Source organism: Podarcis erhardii (genome assembly GCF_964252035.2).
Source record: "Podarcis erhardii genome assembly, chromosome: 5".
NCBI classification, from domain to species: Eukaryota; Metazoa; Chordata; class Lepidosauria; order Squamata; family Lacertidae; genus Podarcis; species Podarcis erhardii.
In genome coordinates, this window is record NC_138509.1 from 55,973,455 (window position 1) to 55,992,080 (window position 18,626).

At 44.2% G+C, this 18,626-nt stretch overlaps 1 protein-coding gene across 2 annotated transcripts in view; it reads right to left on the reverse strand.

Moving 5' to 3' along the window:
- Nucleotide 1: 1 nt before the first annotated feature.
- Nucleotides 2–18,626, reverse strand: part of NEURL1 (neuralized E3 ubiquitin protein ligase 1) — a 131,284-nt gene continuing 112,659 nt past the window's right edge. For both annotated transcript variants that reach the window (XM_081863425.1, XM_081863426.1), the window contains exons 4-6: nt 15,980–16,660; nt 4,830–4,976; nt 2–3,164 (exon numbers count right to left, since the gene is read on the reverse strand). In XM_081863425.1, coding sequence (XP_081719551.1) covers nt 2,923–3,164; nt 4,830–4,976; nt 15,980–16,660 — 1,070 coding nt within the window. In that variant the 3' untranslated portion in view covers nt 2–2,922. The remainder of the gene's footprint in view (nt 3,165–4,829; nt 4,977–15,979; nt 16,661–18,626) is intronic.

Consider the following 18,626-nt stretch of genomic DNA (forward strand, 5'->3'; position numbering starts at 1 on the left):
CTGTGGAGTTTGAGGCTTTGTGCTCATTTTTAAAAAATGCTTTGCAAGTGGTTGACACTACAGAGGGCCAGATGCAAGTTACTAGTGGAATGGGAAGCTCTTTAGGGATTTGAGTGCAGTTAAGAGAGCACAGATGAGCACCTCGAGGTGGCAAGACAAAAAGCAAGACACAATGATTTTTGGTTGGGGGGGGGGGGTTAGGAAAAAATGCTAATTTATGTGGGCCAAGACTAGTATGAGTGAGCAAACTCTTAGGAACTATAGCTTCTATTTTTGGTTTGTGACTAGGCGAGTCAGTTTTCCTTTATGCAAGGGATTGCTACAATCCACCTGCATTGTTTTTATCCTGAAGTGCCTGTAACCTATCACATGGTACAATATCCATTGCCTTGATAAGGGTCTACTTAGATTGACAACCAACAGCAAAGTGCTTGCTGGCTCCCAGCCAGTGAGGAGTTGGCTGTGTGCAAATATTCAAAGTGGCATTTGCAGTAACATTCCAGCAGTTGGATCCAGTTAATGCAATGGCGGCACATGACCAAGCCAGCATGGACAGAGGGCCAAACCAGGCAGGCTTTTCTTTTGAACACCACATGCGCAGGTGGTCATATGCCCAAACAGAGGCAATTTTAAATGAGGCCTTTTCTGCACATCCAGCAACATGGACACTAAATTTCAAGAGGAGCCATTGCTTAGTATTGCACATCACAATATCTTTACAGATCATGAGTCCTAGGGGCAAGTTGACTAGGAATGCCTGGATGGGGGGAAACCAGTTATCTATAGTCTTTGGAGCACATCTGCATGAGGCAGGTGTCGATGAGGTGGTTCAGCAGCCACTGTGTAAACCAAGGATGGGGGAACTTGTGCCTCTCCAGGTGATGCTGTACTACAGTTGCCAACGTTTCTTTCCCTTGGCTAGGCTCACTGGGATGTGTGGAAGTCTAATGATATCTAGAAAGCCACAATTTCCCCATCCTTATTGTAAACTGTGGATTAGTTAGGTCCAGCACAGGCTGAAGCACCCGCTAGTGCTCAGACAGCAAGTACTAGAAGAATCAGTCCAGTCCAGGAATATTACCATGCTGGGTATACTTCAAACAAGAGTCTCCTAACTTTTTCCTTACAGGCAGCGGCTGCTAGGTGTTTCAGGGAACTGAGTCTTTTAGAAATGCTGTGCCCCAATCCTCTGTATTAAACGGCTTTCTGCCATCCCGATATGAGTTGGCCATCATTATATTTACAGCCTCAATGCTATACAGGCAACTCTCCATTTGCACAGGGGTTGCATCCCGCAGTGAAAAACGGCGCACACACAACATGGGAATTGCCTGTACATTTAGCCTGGCATGACTCTCATGAGGGCAAAACTGTCCACTAAGTTGGTGAAGCGAAACACTTTTCATTGGGGGAAATGAAAATCTCAGACATCAGTAATCTGCTGTCCCTTTCCAAATGCTTTCTTAATCTACCTCTTTCCTTACCTAACTGTTTCTGGTGTTCATATTAGGGAGCTCAGGCTGATGAACTGGGCTGCGGGTTTCTCCCAGCTGGGGTATTTGGTGGCATTTCAGAAGTAGTTAGCCCACTTGGTGTCAGGTGATGATAAGCTGCAGTTCCGGATGGATGTGGGATTTGTCAGCACAGAAGATAGTGGAGCTGCTGAAGAATGAGGCCTTGTTATTGTCCATCACAGCACAATCAGCTGCAGCAAGGCATGGAGGGAAACGCCAAGAATTCAGTCAAGCCAGGTAGATTCACAGTGCTGGGAGCAAGAAAGGCCAAAACAATTGTCCTTCACATGTTGGGAAGAATACTTTAAAAATCCTTCATAAAACCAAATAAACATTTTTTTAAAAAACTAAGACAAACTGCTTCAGGTCTCTCTTTTTTCACGATAACAAAATAGATGCAGCTCTGTGTCACACATTCAGCTTGGCCAAAGGTTATTAAATTACCGATGCTTTTACGTTCCTTAAAAGCAGAGACAGATGTTCAGTGTCCTGATAAAAGGCCTTGTGTGCCTTCTTCCTTATGGCTTCTAAAATGCACTCCATAATTTGCAGAAAACAGGTGTGAAGGCACCCCTTTGGCCATTGAAAAAGCCGCCTGGTGCAATGCTTTAAAAAGAAGAAGGAAGCCAGTGGGTTTGGGAAAGCAGCAGGGGGAAATGCTCATAAAGGATGCAGTGTCATGCTGTAGCGCTATCAGCAGCTGCTTCCAAGGGTGGGGTGAACAGACTGGGGTGGAAAGGAAGAGAGCATTTATAGAAAGTAGAACTTGAAGGCTGTCAGTTAACAGTGAGACTCCTGTATGCAGCACAGTACAAGAAGCACCCAAAGATCACCTTCCTTAGCACCAGCATACACCACATTCCCTTGGGACCCAGCTGCCACTGATGTGCATTTGTGGCAGAGGCAGTTCCTTCCCATCGGAATAGACACTTGCAAGAGATATTTCTATGGGGGGAGGCCATCCCTCTTGCTCTGGCAAGTGGTTCCAGTGCTCACATGGCTTGTTCTTTTTCTACTCCACTTAAACGTCCAAAATGTTGAATTCATTCACATAATGAAACTGCTAACATACCCAAGAAAATCTGATTATTCTGCATCATTTGATCCTTGCAGGAAGGTGGGTGAGTGGAGCCAGAACTAGGGAAAGAGGAGGAATGCAATTCAACCTTTCTTGACAGATGCACATCAGATTGTTGTCAGTAGCTCTCTGCTAGATGCCAAGGAAGGAAGGAAATGTTTAGACCTCAAATTTCTGGGATTTGCCCACATGTAGCAACATTCAGAGTTAGTTGCACAGGGAAGGATGGGATTTTTGGCAAGCTGGACAGCCCATCCCCACCCTGTTCTATTGAGTTGTCATGAGAGAGCATGTCCCCTGCTGCCCTTACCCTTTTCCTGCCATCCTGCTCTAGGTGCTGCGATAGGTCTTGATGATGTCCTTGATGGCACGTCTGCAGATAGGACAACAGGCATTGGCCATCTTCTTGAGTTTGAGCCCGCAGGTGTAGCACAGACACATATGTCCACAGGAGTAAATCACGGTATCCACCATGTTCTCATAGCAGATGGTGCACTCGTCATTCCAGGACCCTGAGATGGAGGGGGAAAGCGGGGACTCTGGCATGCTGACGGGAGAGTTTGGAGCTGTGCCTGCAATACAAGAAATGCTGTCACTCTTTTATATGTCTTCATCTCTACCCAGGGACAAGATTGCTGGTCCAACACATCATATTCTAGAGGTTAAGACAATGAGAGAGAGAACATCAGCCCACACCCCACTTTTGTAACTCCAAGATGCATCTGTCTGACCACTATCAGGATGACCAATACTGTGCCAGATGGACCATTCATGGATTCCAATGTGTCACTCAATGTACTCAATTTCCTGCAGAGGTCAAGATTATCCCTCCCCCCACTTGCAGTTTCTACTAAAATGTGATAGCCAGCCACGACTCGATAGGATGCTGCAATACCAGTACAGAAGTGCAATAAGGACTTCAGAATGTGGCATCCTCCCCCTATTGCTAGTAGATTTCCCTAGCTCCTGTAGTCTTTTTATCCATCCACCTCTCCGTCAGTGTCAAATATATTCCAAAGTCACCGATGGCTTGGATCTTGGAAGCAAAACCCATTTGTGCCAAAGAAAGAGGTGTAAACAAATTAGTGCAATATAGTCTAGTCTCAGAGTCTGGGGGCTCGTTGGGCATGTAAATTGGATTTGAATGTGTAACCTGCACACAAGCATGCAATATCAGAAGTGTTACTTTTCTCCCATAAGTGCATTTGGTTCTCTGTTCGTGTCTGTAAGAACAGAAGTACAAAACTGCATCTCCAGACAACTGTCTCATTGGTCTGTTGGGGTGGAGGGTATCTCTTCAAAGTGATGAACGCTGGGCATTGATAAATTTCTAGAGAACAATAGTTTGCCACAAGGCCACTTCTAAATCCCCCTACATCCATTATCTGTGTGAAAGTATTATGCTGCGCCTGCAGAGGAGTAGAAACAGGTTCCAGACCTGCCTCTGGCCTTGGGCATGTGGCCCAGCCCTACTTATAGATGTCAATGTGCTTGGTGTAATTGTCTGCAAGGAAGAAGCAGCTGCACATTTATAGGGGTTCACACGATCCAAACACCTGCTTGCCAGTGTCCTGAGTGCACGCAAGCCTAAGCACAAGCTTAGTGTAAGTCAGGCCTTGTTTATGTGCGAGGGATAAACAACGGCAGGCAGTGTGTCTGATCATTGGGGTCCACTCATCAAAATTCAAGTACAAACATAAGCAAAGCCTCCTGGATCAGTCCAGTATCCTGTTCTCACAGTGCCTGTGGGAAACCTGCAAGTAGGACCCGAGAACAAGGGCACCCTTCCTTCCTGCAGTTTCTCGCAACTGGTATTCAGAAACATTACTGCTGCCAACTGTGGAGGAAGAACCAACAGGGCTTGCATCTAGATTTGTGTCTCAACTAAAGCATCCACGACAGATGGCCACCCAACCTCTCCAAGGAAGGAGTGTCCACCACCACCTGAGAGAATCCATTCCACTGTTGAACAGCTTTCTCGGAAGCTTACAAAATTATATTAAAACAACAGAATATCACCAAAACAGCACCATTATAAAATCTAAAAATCACTTTTAAAACAAAGAAAAGAGGAGAGGAATTTTGCAATGACAAATGAGCAGAGATTGAAGCCTGCCCCAAAGTGCAGCTCCTGCACTTCTTGGGGCAGGAAAGGAAAATGAATTTAGGAAGGGCTCTTACAAGATGCGGTAACTGAGGTTGGAAGGGGTATAGTTTGGTGCTGTAGAAGTACTTACCACTGACTGAGCTGCCAAGTGGGCCAGATCCACAGGTACTCAGAATGGGATCAGAAATGCCACTGCAGAGGACGGAGGGAGAGTTTGGAGATGAGGTGGGTGAGCTTGGTGCAGAGGGGCCCAGTCGCTCAGCCAGGAGAGTAGAACCTGCAGAAGGAAGTGAAATGCTGGTATAGTTTCAGTTTTTTACTGAGAGGTAGTGTGACATAGTGATCGGAGAGGCCCAGGTTCAAATCCCTGCCACAACAACTGCTCAGCTACAAACTCACTGGTTGTTTCTGGACAGTCTCTCTCCCAGCCTATCCTACCTCACAGGGTTATTATTAGGAGAAGTGGGAGAAAGAGAACTATCTATAGGTCACCAATCTTTTTGGACTAGTGGCAACATTTTGAATGTTTAAAGAGTGTTGGGAGAGCCGGTCATAAAATGGCTACTCTAGGGGTGGAAGGTAACATAATAAAAAAATTGAGAGACAACCAGCCCTGGCAACCTTATGCTTACCATGGGAAGACAGATATGTCCTGCTGGTCATGGCTATGGAAATCACACAATACTTAGACACACACAGAAAGAGAGAGAGAAACCCACACTGAGGCTGTCGCTGTCTAACAGCAACAGGGGGCATTCCTCAATACAGTGGTACCTCAGGTTACATACGCTTCAGGTTACAGACTCCGCTAACCCAGAAATAGTGCTTCAGGTTAAGAACTTTGCTTCAGGATAAGAACAGAAATTGTGCTCTGGCGGCACGGCAGCAGCAGGAGGCCCCATTAGCTAAAGTGGTGCTTCAGGTTAAGAACAGTTTTAGGTTAAGAATGGACCTCCAGAACGAATTAAGTACTTATCCTGAGGTACCACTGTATTAGGAAAAAATACACAACGTCACCACACTACACTAACTCTCATTTCACAAAAATTGCTCAGAAAGTATTTGCACTTTTTATCTCACAACTTTCTTTCTGGAAGGGCAAGAGACTTAGCTATTCTTTTCCTGAAAGCTCAGAGTATTGGTCACCTGCCCAGGGGCACCAGTGAAAGCCTTCCTGGGCACCATGGAACCTGTGGGCACACAGGTGGCAAGCCTGACCTACACAGAGAAAGAAGTGGGTTATAAATAAACCAACACATTATACATATAAAATAGTAAGATTTGGCATTGACATTTAGCTAGTTAGCAATTCTGGGCAAGAGCCTGGAATCCTAACTAGGGATTTGAACTGCTGGCACCATTGTTATTTGGTAAGATACCCACCCATGCTGCTTCACACAGCTCCTTTTTTGGCTAGCAGGAAGCCCCAGTGGCTGGGATGAGGGGGCTGGTGGAACTGCAAGTATTGAGATGCATGTTATTCTAGATATCTGAGCTGTGGAGTGAGAAATAGCTGTCATACCCAAGGCTCAGAAGACCAGAGGTTTGCGTCAAAACACCCTGTGAGCAGTATCTGCATTCTGTTTGCTCTAAACACATCAATCACACATTGTGCTTCTGTTGCCCAGCACTCACTTATTTCTGTTTACATGGAAACAATCGCCATGACACAAGCCTCACGTAATTGCATACTTTAAAAAAAAAAAGTCAAATGAACAGAATGAGCATGGCATCAGGTGTGACGAGGAAACAGAGTGACAAAGGGAGAAGGCTCCAAAGCACAGTGGAAGCATGTGTTCTGTGCGCAGAAAGACTCAAATTCAGTCCTTGGTATCTGCAGTTTAAAAGGATCAGGTAAAAGATAACGCAAAGAAGATCTCTGTCAGTGACCCTTCAACACCGTTGACAGGCAGAATAAATAGGCAATGCTGGACCAGATGCGCAGGTATAAGGCAGCTTCCTATGTTTCTAAAGAACAGTTTTTGCCTCCATCTCAGCAAGGAGATGCACAGGCTAATTAATGTCCTTGCAACAGGAGCTTAGCCATCTAAGAAGTGAGTGTTAAACTGGACCATAAGAGGCATCATGGGGTAAATTTATACCAGGTGCAGATGACCTTCTCTACAGAACCCCTGGGAGTTAAGATCAGCAGAGGGTCCCTCTTAGTTGTTCCAGAGGTTTATGGGGTGTGTAGCAGCCCAAGAGAAGACATTCTCAGTGGCCGCCCCTAAACTGTGGACCTCTGCCCCCACAGAGGCATATCTGCTGTCTTCATTATACAACTTTTGGTGAATGCTGAAGATGCACCTCTTTACCCTGGCTTTTGACGCCTGAGATGTATATTTTTAGGACCCACCTTGTTTCTGTGATTGCAAGTTGCTTTACACTGTTTCTAACATTGTGTTTTAATTGTAGCCCACCCTGGGACTTTAGGGTGAAAGGCAGGAAATTAATAATACCAATACTATTACTACTACTACTACTACTAATAATAATACATCACTATGGTGGAACAAATCCCATACTCTTTCAAATTCTCCTTTTTACATTCATTTTAAAGGAAAAGAGGCACCTCAAAAGTCTGGGCTTGGCAATACTAACAGAGAACTGAAAGCAGCAGTCCCAAATCCATTCCTGAACCCTATTTTATAGGCCAGGGGAGGCAACGGGGTCCAAGCTGTGTTCCAACATTTGTTCTTTGGAAACAAACCTTATGACAATATTAGGCTTTATGGTAACTGTTTCAGCTCTTTGCCATTGCTGGTTTAGCAATCTGCTATGTTGATTTTGCCATTTTTAAGGGGATATAAATGGCAATAAAATAAGTAATGCTTCCCATGTAACACTGCAAAATGCCAAGGTCATTGAGGACAACGTTCTGAGGAAAGACAGCTGTTTCTAATGGACCGTTACTCAATGTCAGATTTTGGCTAATCATGGCAGAATCCTTGGCTATTTTGTTCTGACAGCCAATGCAACTCTGCTGTGTGTGTGTGTGTGTGTGTGTGTGTGTGTGTGTGTGTGTGTGTACTGATTAGCATTAAGTTCAGTAAAGTGGGTGGGCAGGATGGGCAGAGAGAAAGGGGGAAGCAATAGCTTCTGGCTCAAAAGCTGAGCAGGCTGACCATTCCCAACCAAGTTCACAGGCAGATTTTGTTTTCATTGGAAGGCAACTGTTGATCTCCATTAGAAAATACTACAGTGGTACCTCTGGATGCGAACGGGATCCGTTCCGGAGCCCTGTTCGCATCCTGAAGCGAAAGCAACCCGTGTCTGCGCGTGCTCAGGTCGCGATTCGCCACTTCCGCGCATGCGAGCGACATCATTTTGAGCGTCTGCGCATGAGTGAGCGGCAAAACCCGGAAGTAACACACTCGTTACTTCCGGGTCACTGCAGTGCGTAACCTGAAAACGCTCGACCTGAAGCACATTTAACCTGAGGTATGACTGTACTTTCATGAATCCTGTATTGCTCCAATTGGAAAAAAACAAAGTGCAGTGGTGCCTCGCAAGACGAAAAGAATCTGTTCCGCGATTCTCTTCGTCTAGCGATTTTTTCGTCTTGCGAAGCAAGCCCATTGACGGCTTAGCGGATTAGCGCTATTAGCGGTTTAGCGGCTTTTAGCAGCTTGTCGGCTTAGCGGATAAGCGGCTTAGCGGCTTAGAAAAAGGGGGGGAAAGGGGAAAGAAACCCGCAGGAACTCGCAAGACATTTTCGTCTTGCAAAGCAAGCCCATAGGAAATTCGTTTTGCGAAGCACCTCCAAAACGGAAAACTCTTTTGTCTAGCGAGTTTTCCGTCTTGCGAGGCATTCGTCTTGCGGGGCACCACTGTGTTTATATGTAATGGAACAGTGTTGTTGTTGTTTTAACCAGGCTCTTCAGTGCATTGAAGGTCTTTGGCATGTGCACGAGAGGCCCATCAATGCAGTACTTTCTTGAAAGTGCCTAGAGCAAAATGTGGAAGCCACTCTGACTGCCACAATTCATAATGTGTCGGGATGGGGAGGTGCAACACAGGAAGCCACTGGCCCATATGGTTCAGCATTGTTGACACTGAGTGACAGCAGTTCTCCAGGGTCTCAGACAAAGATATTTTCCAGAGCTACCTACAGATGCCAGGGATTGAACCAGAGACTTCTTGCATGAAAAGTACCTACTACGAAAACAATGGGACAGTATGGTCAAGCTCAGGGCCATCTGTGGTGCTGCAGTTCCTTCTTTTCTCTGTGTATCCCGCTTACTGCTTCCAGGAAACTTGAGGCTTTCTTAGACGTTTTAGAGTTTCTTCTCAACCACCACTATTATCAGTGTCATGAGATGGTCTCCTGCAGCCCTGTGCATAACCCTGTGTAAACAGGCCTGTTTGCACCAGTGACTGCTATCTGAATGTTCTTGGCGGCAGCCTACCCCACACCCATTCCTCCAATCTGTTCAAATGAAGGGAATTGTATTGTATATTGTAAACACCCTAGCAAGAGAACAGATCTCATATACACACAACAAAGAGAGAGACATTAAACAGCAGCCAAGAAGTATACAAAACAAAAGGCTTCCTCTCATATTTTTGACCTAAATGAGGCTCCATACGCAGGGAGCAGCATGGGTTATATGTCCGTGCATCACAGAAATACCAATTTGTCTATCTTGTGGCGATGGGAGCAGCAGGAATGCTGGGCAGCTTCACACAGTGGAATCAAGGAGCCTCCATAATGTTCCCAATGTACTGTAGCTTCAGGGCTTTCTGGGAAATTAAAATGGCAGCCCGTTTCCCCTAAAAAGGAGGAAATTCTAGCAAATTAACATGGTGATTCCCAGATCCAGGACGGGCCTCAGTGGTGGGTTTTGTCAGGTTGCTAGGGCAAACCACGCCCACATTCCCCAAAGGAAACTGCTGATTCTGCCCCCACATCCATACCAGAAAGGGACTCTAGCATGGAGGGTAGCAGGGCTTCAATCTTTTGCCTCTCATTATGGTCCTGATCTAGCATTCATGAAAAAATGGTGTTCAGTGGCAGCTGTGATTGCCACTGCTGCCAGGAACAGCCCTCCTAGACTCTGCTGAGTTTCAGTTAGAGATGTACTGTACTCATTTATACACATGCAGTCAAAGTGCTTGTTCACATTTTCAAATGTTTTATATACACAAAGAGCTGGAACCCATGCTCCAGGCTGATTGCTCAGAGAGATCTTAAGCTGCCAAGATGGCAGAACTTATGATGTCCAAGAAGGTGCAAGTAATATTTTTAGAGCACTGAGGCCTCTGTGCTCTCAGTCCAAACAGGTATGTTTCTTCTCCAGGGTGGAACTCTGGGAGGAAACATGGAAAACACACACACACACACACACACACACACACACACACCAGATCTGCAAGCTTGAATAAGAACTTGGCTATGCACAGTACAAGGTGGCTAGCCTCTCAAGTCCACTGTCACAAAAACTCTCCACGCAGCCCTCCATCCTTGGATTAGCTTTGCGCTTTGAGAAAGTTAATAAGGGATGAATGAATGGCTAAAAGCATGAAGTTTGGACAATGATTTTTTCAATGCAAAAGATGTAAACTTGCTGACAGCACAAGGAAGGGGCTAGATTGGTTGCTGAGACAGCATTCAATCCACTGGTACAGTGGCAAGGCCAGGTTCACTGGGATGCACTGTGTGAGCTATCTTTATCTGATTATGATTAGCATTAATGTATGAATAACCTTTCACATAAGTCTCAAAAGTGGGGATAAAACATCGCCCTGCAGAATCCCATAGCATAACTGTCAGGGGGCTAACAAGCACTTTCCCAATGCTCAGTCCCATAGGTAAAATCAGAACACAACTTGTTCTTAATATATTCCCTCTTCTCTTGTATCCTTTTGGGCAATAATGCCTTCATGATAAGCTTATCCATGCTTACGCATGCTTACTTAGGTGCTTGTCAACAGGGCCTGCCTGCCCATGAGGTATGCTGAGGCAGCTGCTTCAGGTGGCCAAAGTTCATGAATAAACATAGTTTAAATGGCCATTCTCCTTCACTGCTGTTGTGGCAACAGCCTCTAATGTCTAGGCATCAACACTTGCAGCAAACGTCAGCTCATACTCATTTCGCTTTCTTGGCTTTATGGGTTGCAGACAGATATGTACAAGTGTCTGCCTGAATAGCATTTCCTGCCAGACTCACTCAACTTGGACATTTTTGCCTACAGACAATATTCAACTAAATCAAAGTGCTAGTGCACGGATTAGCTCAAGCACAATGGGACTTCCCTTTCTTCTCACCCCACATACACCTTATGTGATCCATGAATCTCCTCTTGAGGTTGAGAGAGCCCCCAGAACAGATAAAGGGGGGCATGGGAGGAGTAGAGGGGGGTGACATTCTGTTGTGCAAGGAGAAATCCTTGCACTAATAGAACATCCACCTTAGGTCAAAACAAACCCAAGGAGGTTAAGATAGCCAGTAGATCAGGATAGACTAGCACTTTGCTCAGAGTTATTTTACTCCCACTAATTCACTAACAGCACATCAAAAAGTTTGCTGCTTTAAAAATTACTGCAGATTTTGCTGGATGCATCAACTTAGTTGTTACCAGGAAATTTAGTCCATTTTGTCACTTGCACGTATGCAGAAAAATCTAACCCATTCCAGCATTTGTGCAAGAAATGAGGAAGCTTTGGCTGCCATGAACAGGCACATCAAAATTCAGAGAGGATGATAAACTATCTTGTTTCCAATTTATTCAGTATACCCAGGCAAAGGCATAAGGAGCTAATATATAATTATTACTAACATCCCATTTCATCCAGAGCTGTTTTATTATTCTGATGAAGAAGACGATTAATTTGCAGTCTCACAGAAGGAGAGAACATAAAGTTTATGCCTGGTGTGTAAGTCCCTTGACTATAACTTCATATCATTTTTGTTTGTCAAATTCAATCTGTTAATTTTCTCTTCATTTCTAATTTTTTCAACCTTAAGTTCAGTTCTTTACATTACCACATAAGTGGAATATATTCTTTTTAAATACAATTTTTGCCTACTGTATACATTTTTTGCAAGCAATTTCCCCTAATATAATTAATTTTGTATGCTTTTTCACAAACATATGTACAAATATATGCAAATTTCCACTGATATTTGAATTTCTATATACATTATTTGGTTGAAGAACTGAATCACAACATTCAGAGAATTTCAAAGAATAGCTACAGTTCATCTGTTAGTAAGTTCGCATTAAAATGAACAGAATTTCTCCCCCATTTCAATCATCTTGTGGATTTTGTCCATCATCCATGCAGCTGCAAGCAGATGGGCAACTGGAAGCAGGGAGGGGCACCAGAATTGATTTCCCTCTCCCCAGCTGCAGGGTGCTCTACCAGCTGGTGTGATCAAGAATTCCTAGGTCAAGGATAAATTCAGATAGGAGGGTGAGATCACACCCACATTTAGCAGCCTCAGGTACTTGCAAAGGTGGCAATCACGGAAATTCCTTATACCAGGCTGTGATGTTTGCACATCTAGTCCAGTACAATGTGCTCTGACAGGCATCACTGAATCACAGAACTGTAGAATTGGAAGGGACCTAGAGGAGTTAGTACTCCAGATTCTCAAGTAGAGGTCTTTCCCATCACATGCCACCTGATTCTTTCAGTGGAAGTACCATTGGACTATGTTCTACCACAAGACTTTGGTTTCTCCTGTCGCTGCACACATGACCCTTCCTCTGTCAAAATGAATTATAATATTCTAGGGAGACCCACGCGAGGAAACAGTCTCCCATGCACATCGTTGATTCACATGTCCATCTGCTTTGTGGTTTAGATGTACTTAGCTCAGCGGTGGCCAAACTTGGCCCTCCAGCTGTTTTCGGACTACAATTCCCATCATCCCTGACCACTAGTCCTGTTAGCTAGGGATGACTGGAGTTGTAGTCCAAAAACAGATGGAGGGGCACTGTCAGAGCTGCCCGAGGTCCCAGCTCACAAAGGACCAACGCCAGTTCGTTGTTATATACAAAAGTCTTTATTGAAGTTCAGTTTCGATTTCAAAGCCGTGGCGTGCAGCTCTACGTCTCAAACTCTAGACCGCCGAAGCTCCGTCTGAATCTCCTCCCCCCAGACACCAGTTTAAGACTCTAGCCTTGCTCCACCTCTTCCTTTGCTCTTTCCTCCTCTGGGTCCGCCTGTCCACTGGGGTCTTGCCCTTTCTAGACTCTTCTGACGCTGAATCCCCTGAGTCTTCCCCCTGCCTCCGGTGGGCTTTAGGACCTGGTTCCCAATCCAGGTTTTCTGCCGTCCCGCGCGCCTGTACCTTTGAACTTGGCGCGCGTGCCCAGCCGGCAACCTTTCTCCTGACCGTTACACTGCTCCTGTCACTGCTTCCCTCTTCGGGGGGGCTAGCTGGACCTGACTTCCCCTCCGTTCTCTCACTCTCTGATAGAGGCGTGGTCAGCCCTGACTCATCTTCTCTCCCTACTGGAGGAGACGCTGGCCCTGACACATGGGACTCTTCCCCCCCACTACGCTCTGGTGGGGGAACTGGTCCTGATCTTCCGCTGCTGCTTTGGGAGTCCCCGCTGGCCCCTTGCTTCTGGTGCGTCCCCCCGGGACCCCCCTTGCCCTGGCCCTCGGCGCCCCCCTCTGGGAATCTTCTGAATCACTGGAGAAACTCATGGAATCTCTCGGGCCACTGTCATACTCCCCTACGCTGCCCTCAGATTCTTCCCCTTCGCTCTCCGTTTCCTCTCTCCCCTGTGCCTCTGCTCCTGAGCCCCTGACAGGCACGTTTGGCCATGACTGACTTAGAATGTGCATCCTCATCAGAGGCAAATAATTGTTAAATGCAACTGATGGTCCCATATTTATAGCTGGATTGAGGCCATTATTCTAAGAGGACAGATTATCTAGGGGGAAAGAACAACTAGACACCAAAACAATCAGGAGCAGAAGCAAGAAAGGGAGAGAGTGGCAAAGAAAAATGACACTCTGAAACCTCTGGAACAGATAAACTATAAAGATGTTGCAGGGATTGAGTCCTAATACGATTATTGCCCTGCCGTCTGGGGATTAGCAATCTGTGGCCTCTAGCTCCCAGCACCCTCAGCCAGAATGGCCAATTGTCAGGAGGGCCACAGGTTGTTAATCCCCGCTTTAGTTATTTCAATGCCACTGACTACGAATGTTTCCACAGGTGATGCCTAAACTCATTTCTGAATAGAAAAAGCATAGTTCTCCAATCAATTTAGAAGCAGCAACTCTTTTACATTCTACCCTTTACTAGCAATATTAACAAGTGACGTTCCAGATGAAAAGGCATTCTTAGCATAATTTAAGAAAAACACATTGAGAAGGAAATGGAAAGCCAGCCCTAAGCCTCTTCACACTGCATGTTTCTCCTCAAGGAAGGCTCCCCATCTTCACAGAAATTGTAAAGGGGAAGATTCCAATTTGCACTAATTTCACTTTTAAATGATGCTAAAAATGAAGATCTGCTCAGGATACTATGTAATGTCAGTGCACAGCCCTTTAGCACGTGATGATTAAACCCCCTCGAGAAATGCTTGCTAATCATTTACATTACTAATGTATACTTAGCTTACAAGAGAAGAAAAATAAAAATAAAATTGAGCCTGATGGAATGGCTCACACAGCATTTAACACAGCTAATGCCTTTCTAAGATGCACTTAAGGCATTTTTTTTTAAATAAAAAAATGTTTTAGACATATACCAGAAACCCCAAAGCTGCTGCTTCCAAACATATTTCTATTAAAACACTAAAGTGCTGTCTGCCCTGCAGTTTTCTGAATACTTTAGGCAGTGATGTGCCTCAGATGATCTGCCTGCTACATTTCTGCCTATTTAATGAGTCCGTTTTCCTAAACACAAAATTAAATACATGGCTCACAAAACTTGGGGGCACCCCAGAACAAATGCTACTTAAAGGAAGAGACCCATTAGGCACATTTATGTGCATTCATTGTCTGCATTTGCCAAACTTCTCTTGTGGTGTATTCATTTTAAGTTGCTGGTTAATAGCATTTTTCCAAGATAACACAATTGTTGCAAGTCTTAAGAAGGGTGGGTTGTTGTTGTTTTTTAAGGAATGAGGCTGCTTCTGTGATGAACACAACTACACAGGTGTCACCTTCTCATGATTGATCTGTGGCATAAAAACTCACTATTACTGAGGTATCTCAGCCGTATCAAAGCGAATGCATTCATTCATGTAGACCCCGAAATCTGGTGAATCTCCTCAAAATCCCAGAACTACTTTAGGAATAGGGATACGACACTAGCAAGGATACTCCCTCCTTTTGCAGAAAAATGGCCCACCATTTCATGAACACTTTTCCTTTCCTTATTAACTCATTTTTAAAAAGGCTCTTTAAAAGCTGTGTGCTCTACTTCTACAGTGCTGAGGAGCACATTTTCCTTGGTGACTTAATGATATTTTTTCTAAGTAGTATATACACTGTCTAAATCATTAACATCATCACAACATGCCACTCACAGTTCCCAAAATGCAAGTTTGCTTGTTAGCTCTGTTCTTTTTTGGCATAAAATTATTGTTTGGGAGAAGCTATAAAGCAGCAAGGACTAGATTTCTCAGAGCAAATAACTACTTTCTGGAATTCAAGTCATATTAGACAAACATTGGTAACAAGCCATAAGAATGAACACTCATAATAGTATGTCTATGTAATATATTAAACTGCGTGGCTGGGTTCTTAACTTCACATTTTATAGCAACATAAGGAAATGTTAGGCTGTTTACTTCAAATGCTATCACCCTTACAAGCTTTGCTCATGTACTATAGCACGGTGTACCTCAATGATAAATGTGTGAGATTTTAATGTTATAAAGCCATTTGCTTATTTTCTTTTTTTTTTGCTGAAATGCTGGCTGCACATGCTGTTTAAATGAAGCCAGTGGTCAGCTATATTATTTTCGTTCAGTCTGTTCAATTTTGTGGATAATACGGAAAAAAGAGAAGGTGAGTGTCTCCATAACCCCTAATAAATAAAAATTACTTACCCTTTTTGCCATTGGAAAGTCACCACTGGCAGTCTTGATGGGATGCCCTAGCTGGAACTGCAGGTATGGAGAAGCAACCCTGCTTTCTCCATTCTCTCACCTCCAACATTCAGTGCAAACAAGACAGGACTTGCCACAGAACCTACTTTGCCTTTCCTTTGCTCACCCCAGTGCTATATTCTAGTGCTACCACTAGCCCACTCAGCCCAATCCACCCATTTACATAACACTGCATGTGGAAAGAGGCACACATACCCAGGACTCGGATTTGCATGACTGCTCCATGTAAACCAAAGAACATCCACAGTGGCTGGGAACAGTCCACGCACACCTGCATGCCGGCGTTTGCTCCATTGTGGCTCAAGTGAAGTTCGCCTTCTGAATTCACCATGAATCCCAAAATGTCTCCACTCTGGAGAGGCACCAACACCCTACAAACTGCCCAGAACTCTTTCCGGTCAACCAAAGACTCTGGATTATAAGGAAGGTCGCTGGGCCTCAGGGTGCTGGGATCGCAAGTGGTCACCCCGTAAGAGAGTGTCCCAGTACGTGAAGTGTTGGATTTATTAATCTTGACAAATATGGTCTCATTGATTCTAAGGGGCCTGCTGGTGAAAACCAAAGTTCTCTCTTCTCGAGCATGCTCCAGGCGAGCCACTGTCTGGTCATCCAGGATTTTAATATGGGCTCCCCTGAGCTGATGGAAACGCAGGTCACTTTCAAGCTGGGATGGGAGAAGGTGGGAATGTTGAGAGTTGAGGGAGTTCTGTGGAATGGGACACATGGCAGCCATGACATGGAAGTTCTCCTCCTGGAGGTTGAGGTCGCAGAGGCTCACAGACAGACGGGTGTCCTCAGTCTCTCTGCGTAGTGAAGGCCGCCGGATAGCCGTGAAGGATCTTGGACGGAGACAATCTGGAGCAATAATTTCACTGTCTGAAAATCAGAACAAGAGAGGGAAGAGATCACCTGAGGGTAATGTGAACGTCTAGTTTACATTATCAGTTCCTCTATGAGCAATGCAAGCTTTTGCTGTTACCAGCGTGTTTCCCCTTCTACATGATAAAACAGTCAGATCACTCCATTTTCCAGTGAAATCATCTCTGTAAATATTTCAAGTACCATTTCAGGCAGACTCTCTCTGAGTCAGTATCAGATATTGAGGGTGGGGGGCAACACTTGGAAAAGTGAATCAGATGGTAAATAAGCAGGATCCATCAGGAAACCACTGGCAGATTGCTGGAGAGCCCTGAAAAGTTACGCTCTGTCGACATCTAGAATATGTTTCATGGTAAAAATGAAAAGGAAAGCTGAGCAGGTATTTGTCTTTAACATTTTAGAAAGAGGAGGGTGAATCCACAGCTATGCTTGTCCAAACACATTCCCTTTCTTTCCACCTGAGTGGGGAAAGCGGAGTTATGCCATATAAAAGGATAACTGATTCACACAAAGTGGTCTTGCAAATGCATATCCAAGATGAGAATAATGGCTCTAACTCCACTCAGAAGTTGTGAGAAATGCCTAGTTTACTGGTGACTAGTTTACAGTGTTGATGTACTCTTAAATTTACTGCTGTCCTTAGGCTGAAATCCTATACTACCTGGGAGTAAATTCCATGACACTCAATGCAACTTCTGGGGACATAGGGTTGAATCTAGACTTGATCTCACTTAAGAGTAGATCTACTGAAATCAATGAGAGAATTTAGTCATGACTTACTTAATTCCAACTGATTTTAATGGGTCTACTCTAAGCAGGACTAAATTGCAGTCCAACCCAGTTTTTTAAATAGTATTTTACTGTATTTTTATTATAGTTTTTTGGTTTTGTTATCAGTTCCATTTGGGTGCCACTGTGGCAGAGAGCACAACTCATTATTTTATAAAAGAAATGAATAAACATTTCAAATTCATTCATTCAGCAAAACTGAGTTAAGATTAGTAATGGAGAGTAATGGAGTGGGACTCAGTTGTGGCTAATATAAATCTCACTGACTCCAATAAGACAGTCATGATGAACGTCACATGTTATCTGGTCTGTGTTTTCCCCTCAATATACTTTAGACTGTATTCGTTCTACAGTTTAGTACCGAGGATAGTGAGGTTGGATCAGTATTTTATCTGGGTTTCAGGTAAAGTTTCCCATGCATTTTATCTACTTTTTATTTTTATTTTATCTTGTCATATTTTCAAAAGTAACAGAAAGCAGACAGCAAATCAGGAAAAACTAAATCATCACCATCATCCCATATTAGCACAGTAAAAACAACAAAAAGCACTACACACAGAATGCAATGAAGAACCTTAAAAACTTTTTTTTTAAAAAAAAGAAAATCATGGAAATATTTTTTGAACAGACCTTTTAAAATAACTCAGTTTTTTACTAGCTTCCTAAAACAATCAAAAGATAGAGCCTGGCAAATATTATATAGCCAATGTGATGCTCTCCTGAAGTTGTTGGATACCTCCCACCAGCCAATGGCCAGGGATGATGGAAAGTGCTGTCCAGTAACATACAGAGGGACCATTTCAGCCACAAGCAGAATTGCAATTGACATTCCACACCTTCAGGTGTACCAATCTGCTAGGTTCTATGTACATTGGTGGGTGTGGCATAGTTGTTGTGGGCGGGGCCATTTGAAGCTTTACCACAACCTTTACAATGGCCAACTCTACAATTATATGATTCTATGACATCATTTATGACCCCTGCTTATTTGTGCAAGTAATATTTTCATTAGCGAAACCTCTTTTCTAGCCGTATGTTTTAATGAAGGGCAGGCATGACACTATTAACACCATCGTGCTATGATGTCAGTTGATTTGTGGGCTGCTCACTGATAGCGCTTCCAGTCAGCAAGACACCTCACCAGGGTTGTTGTCTTGCCAGCTTTTTTGTTTCA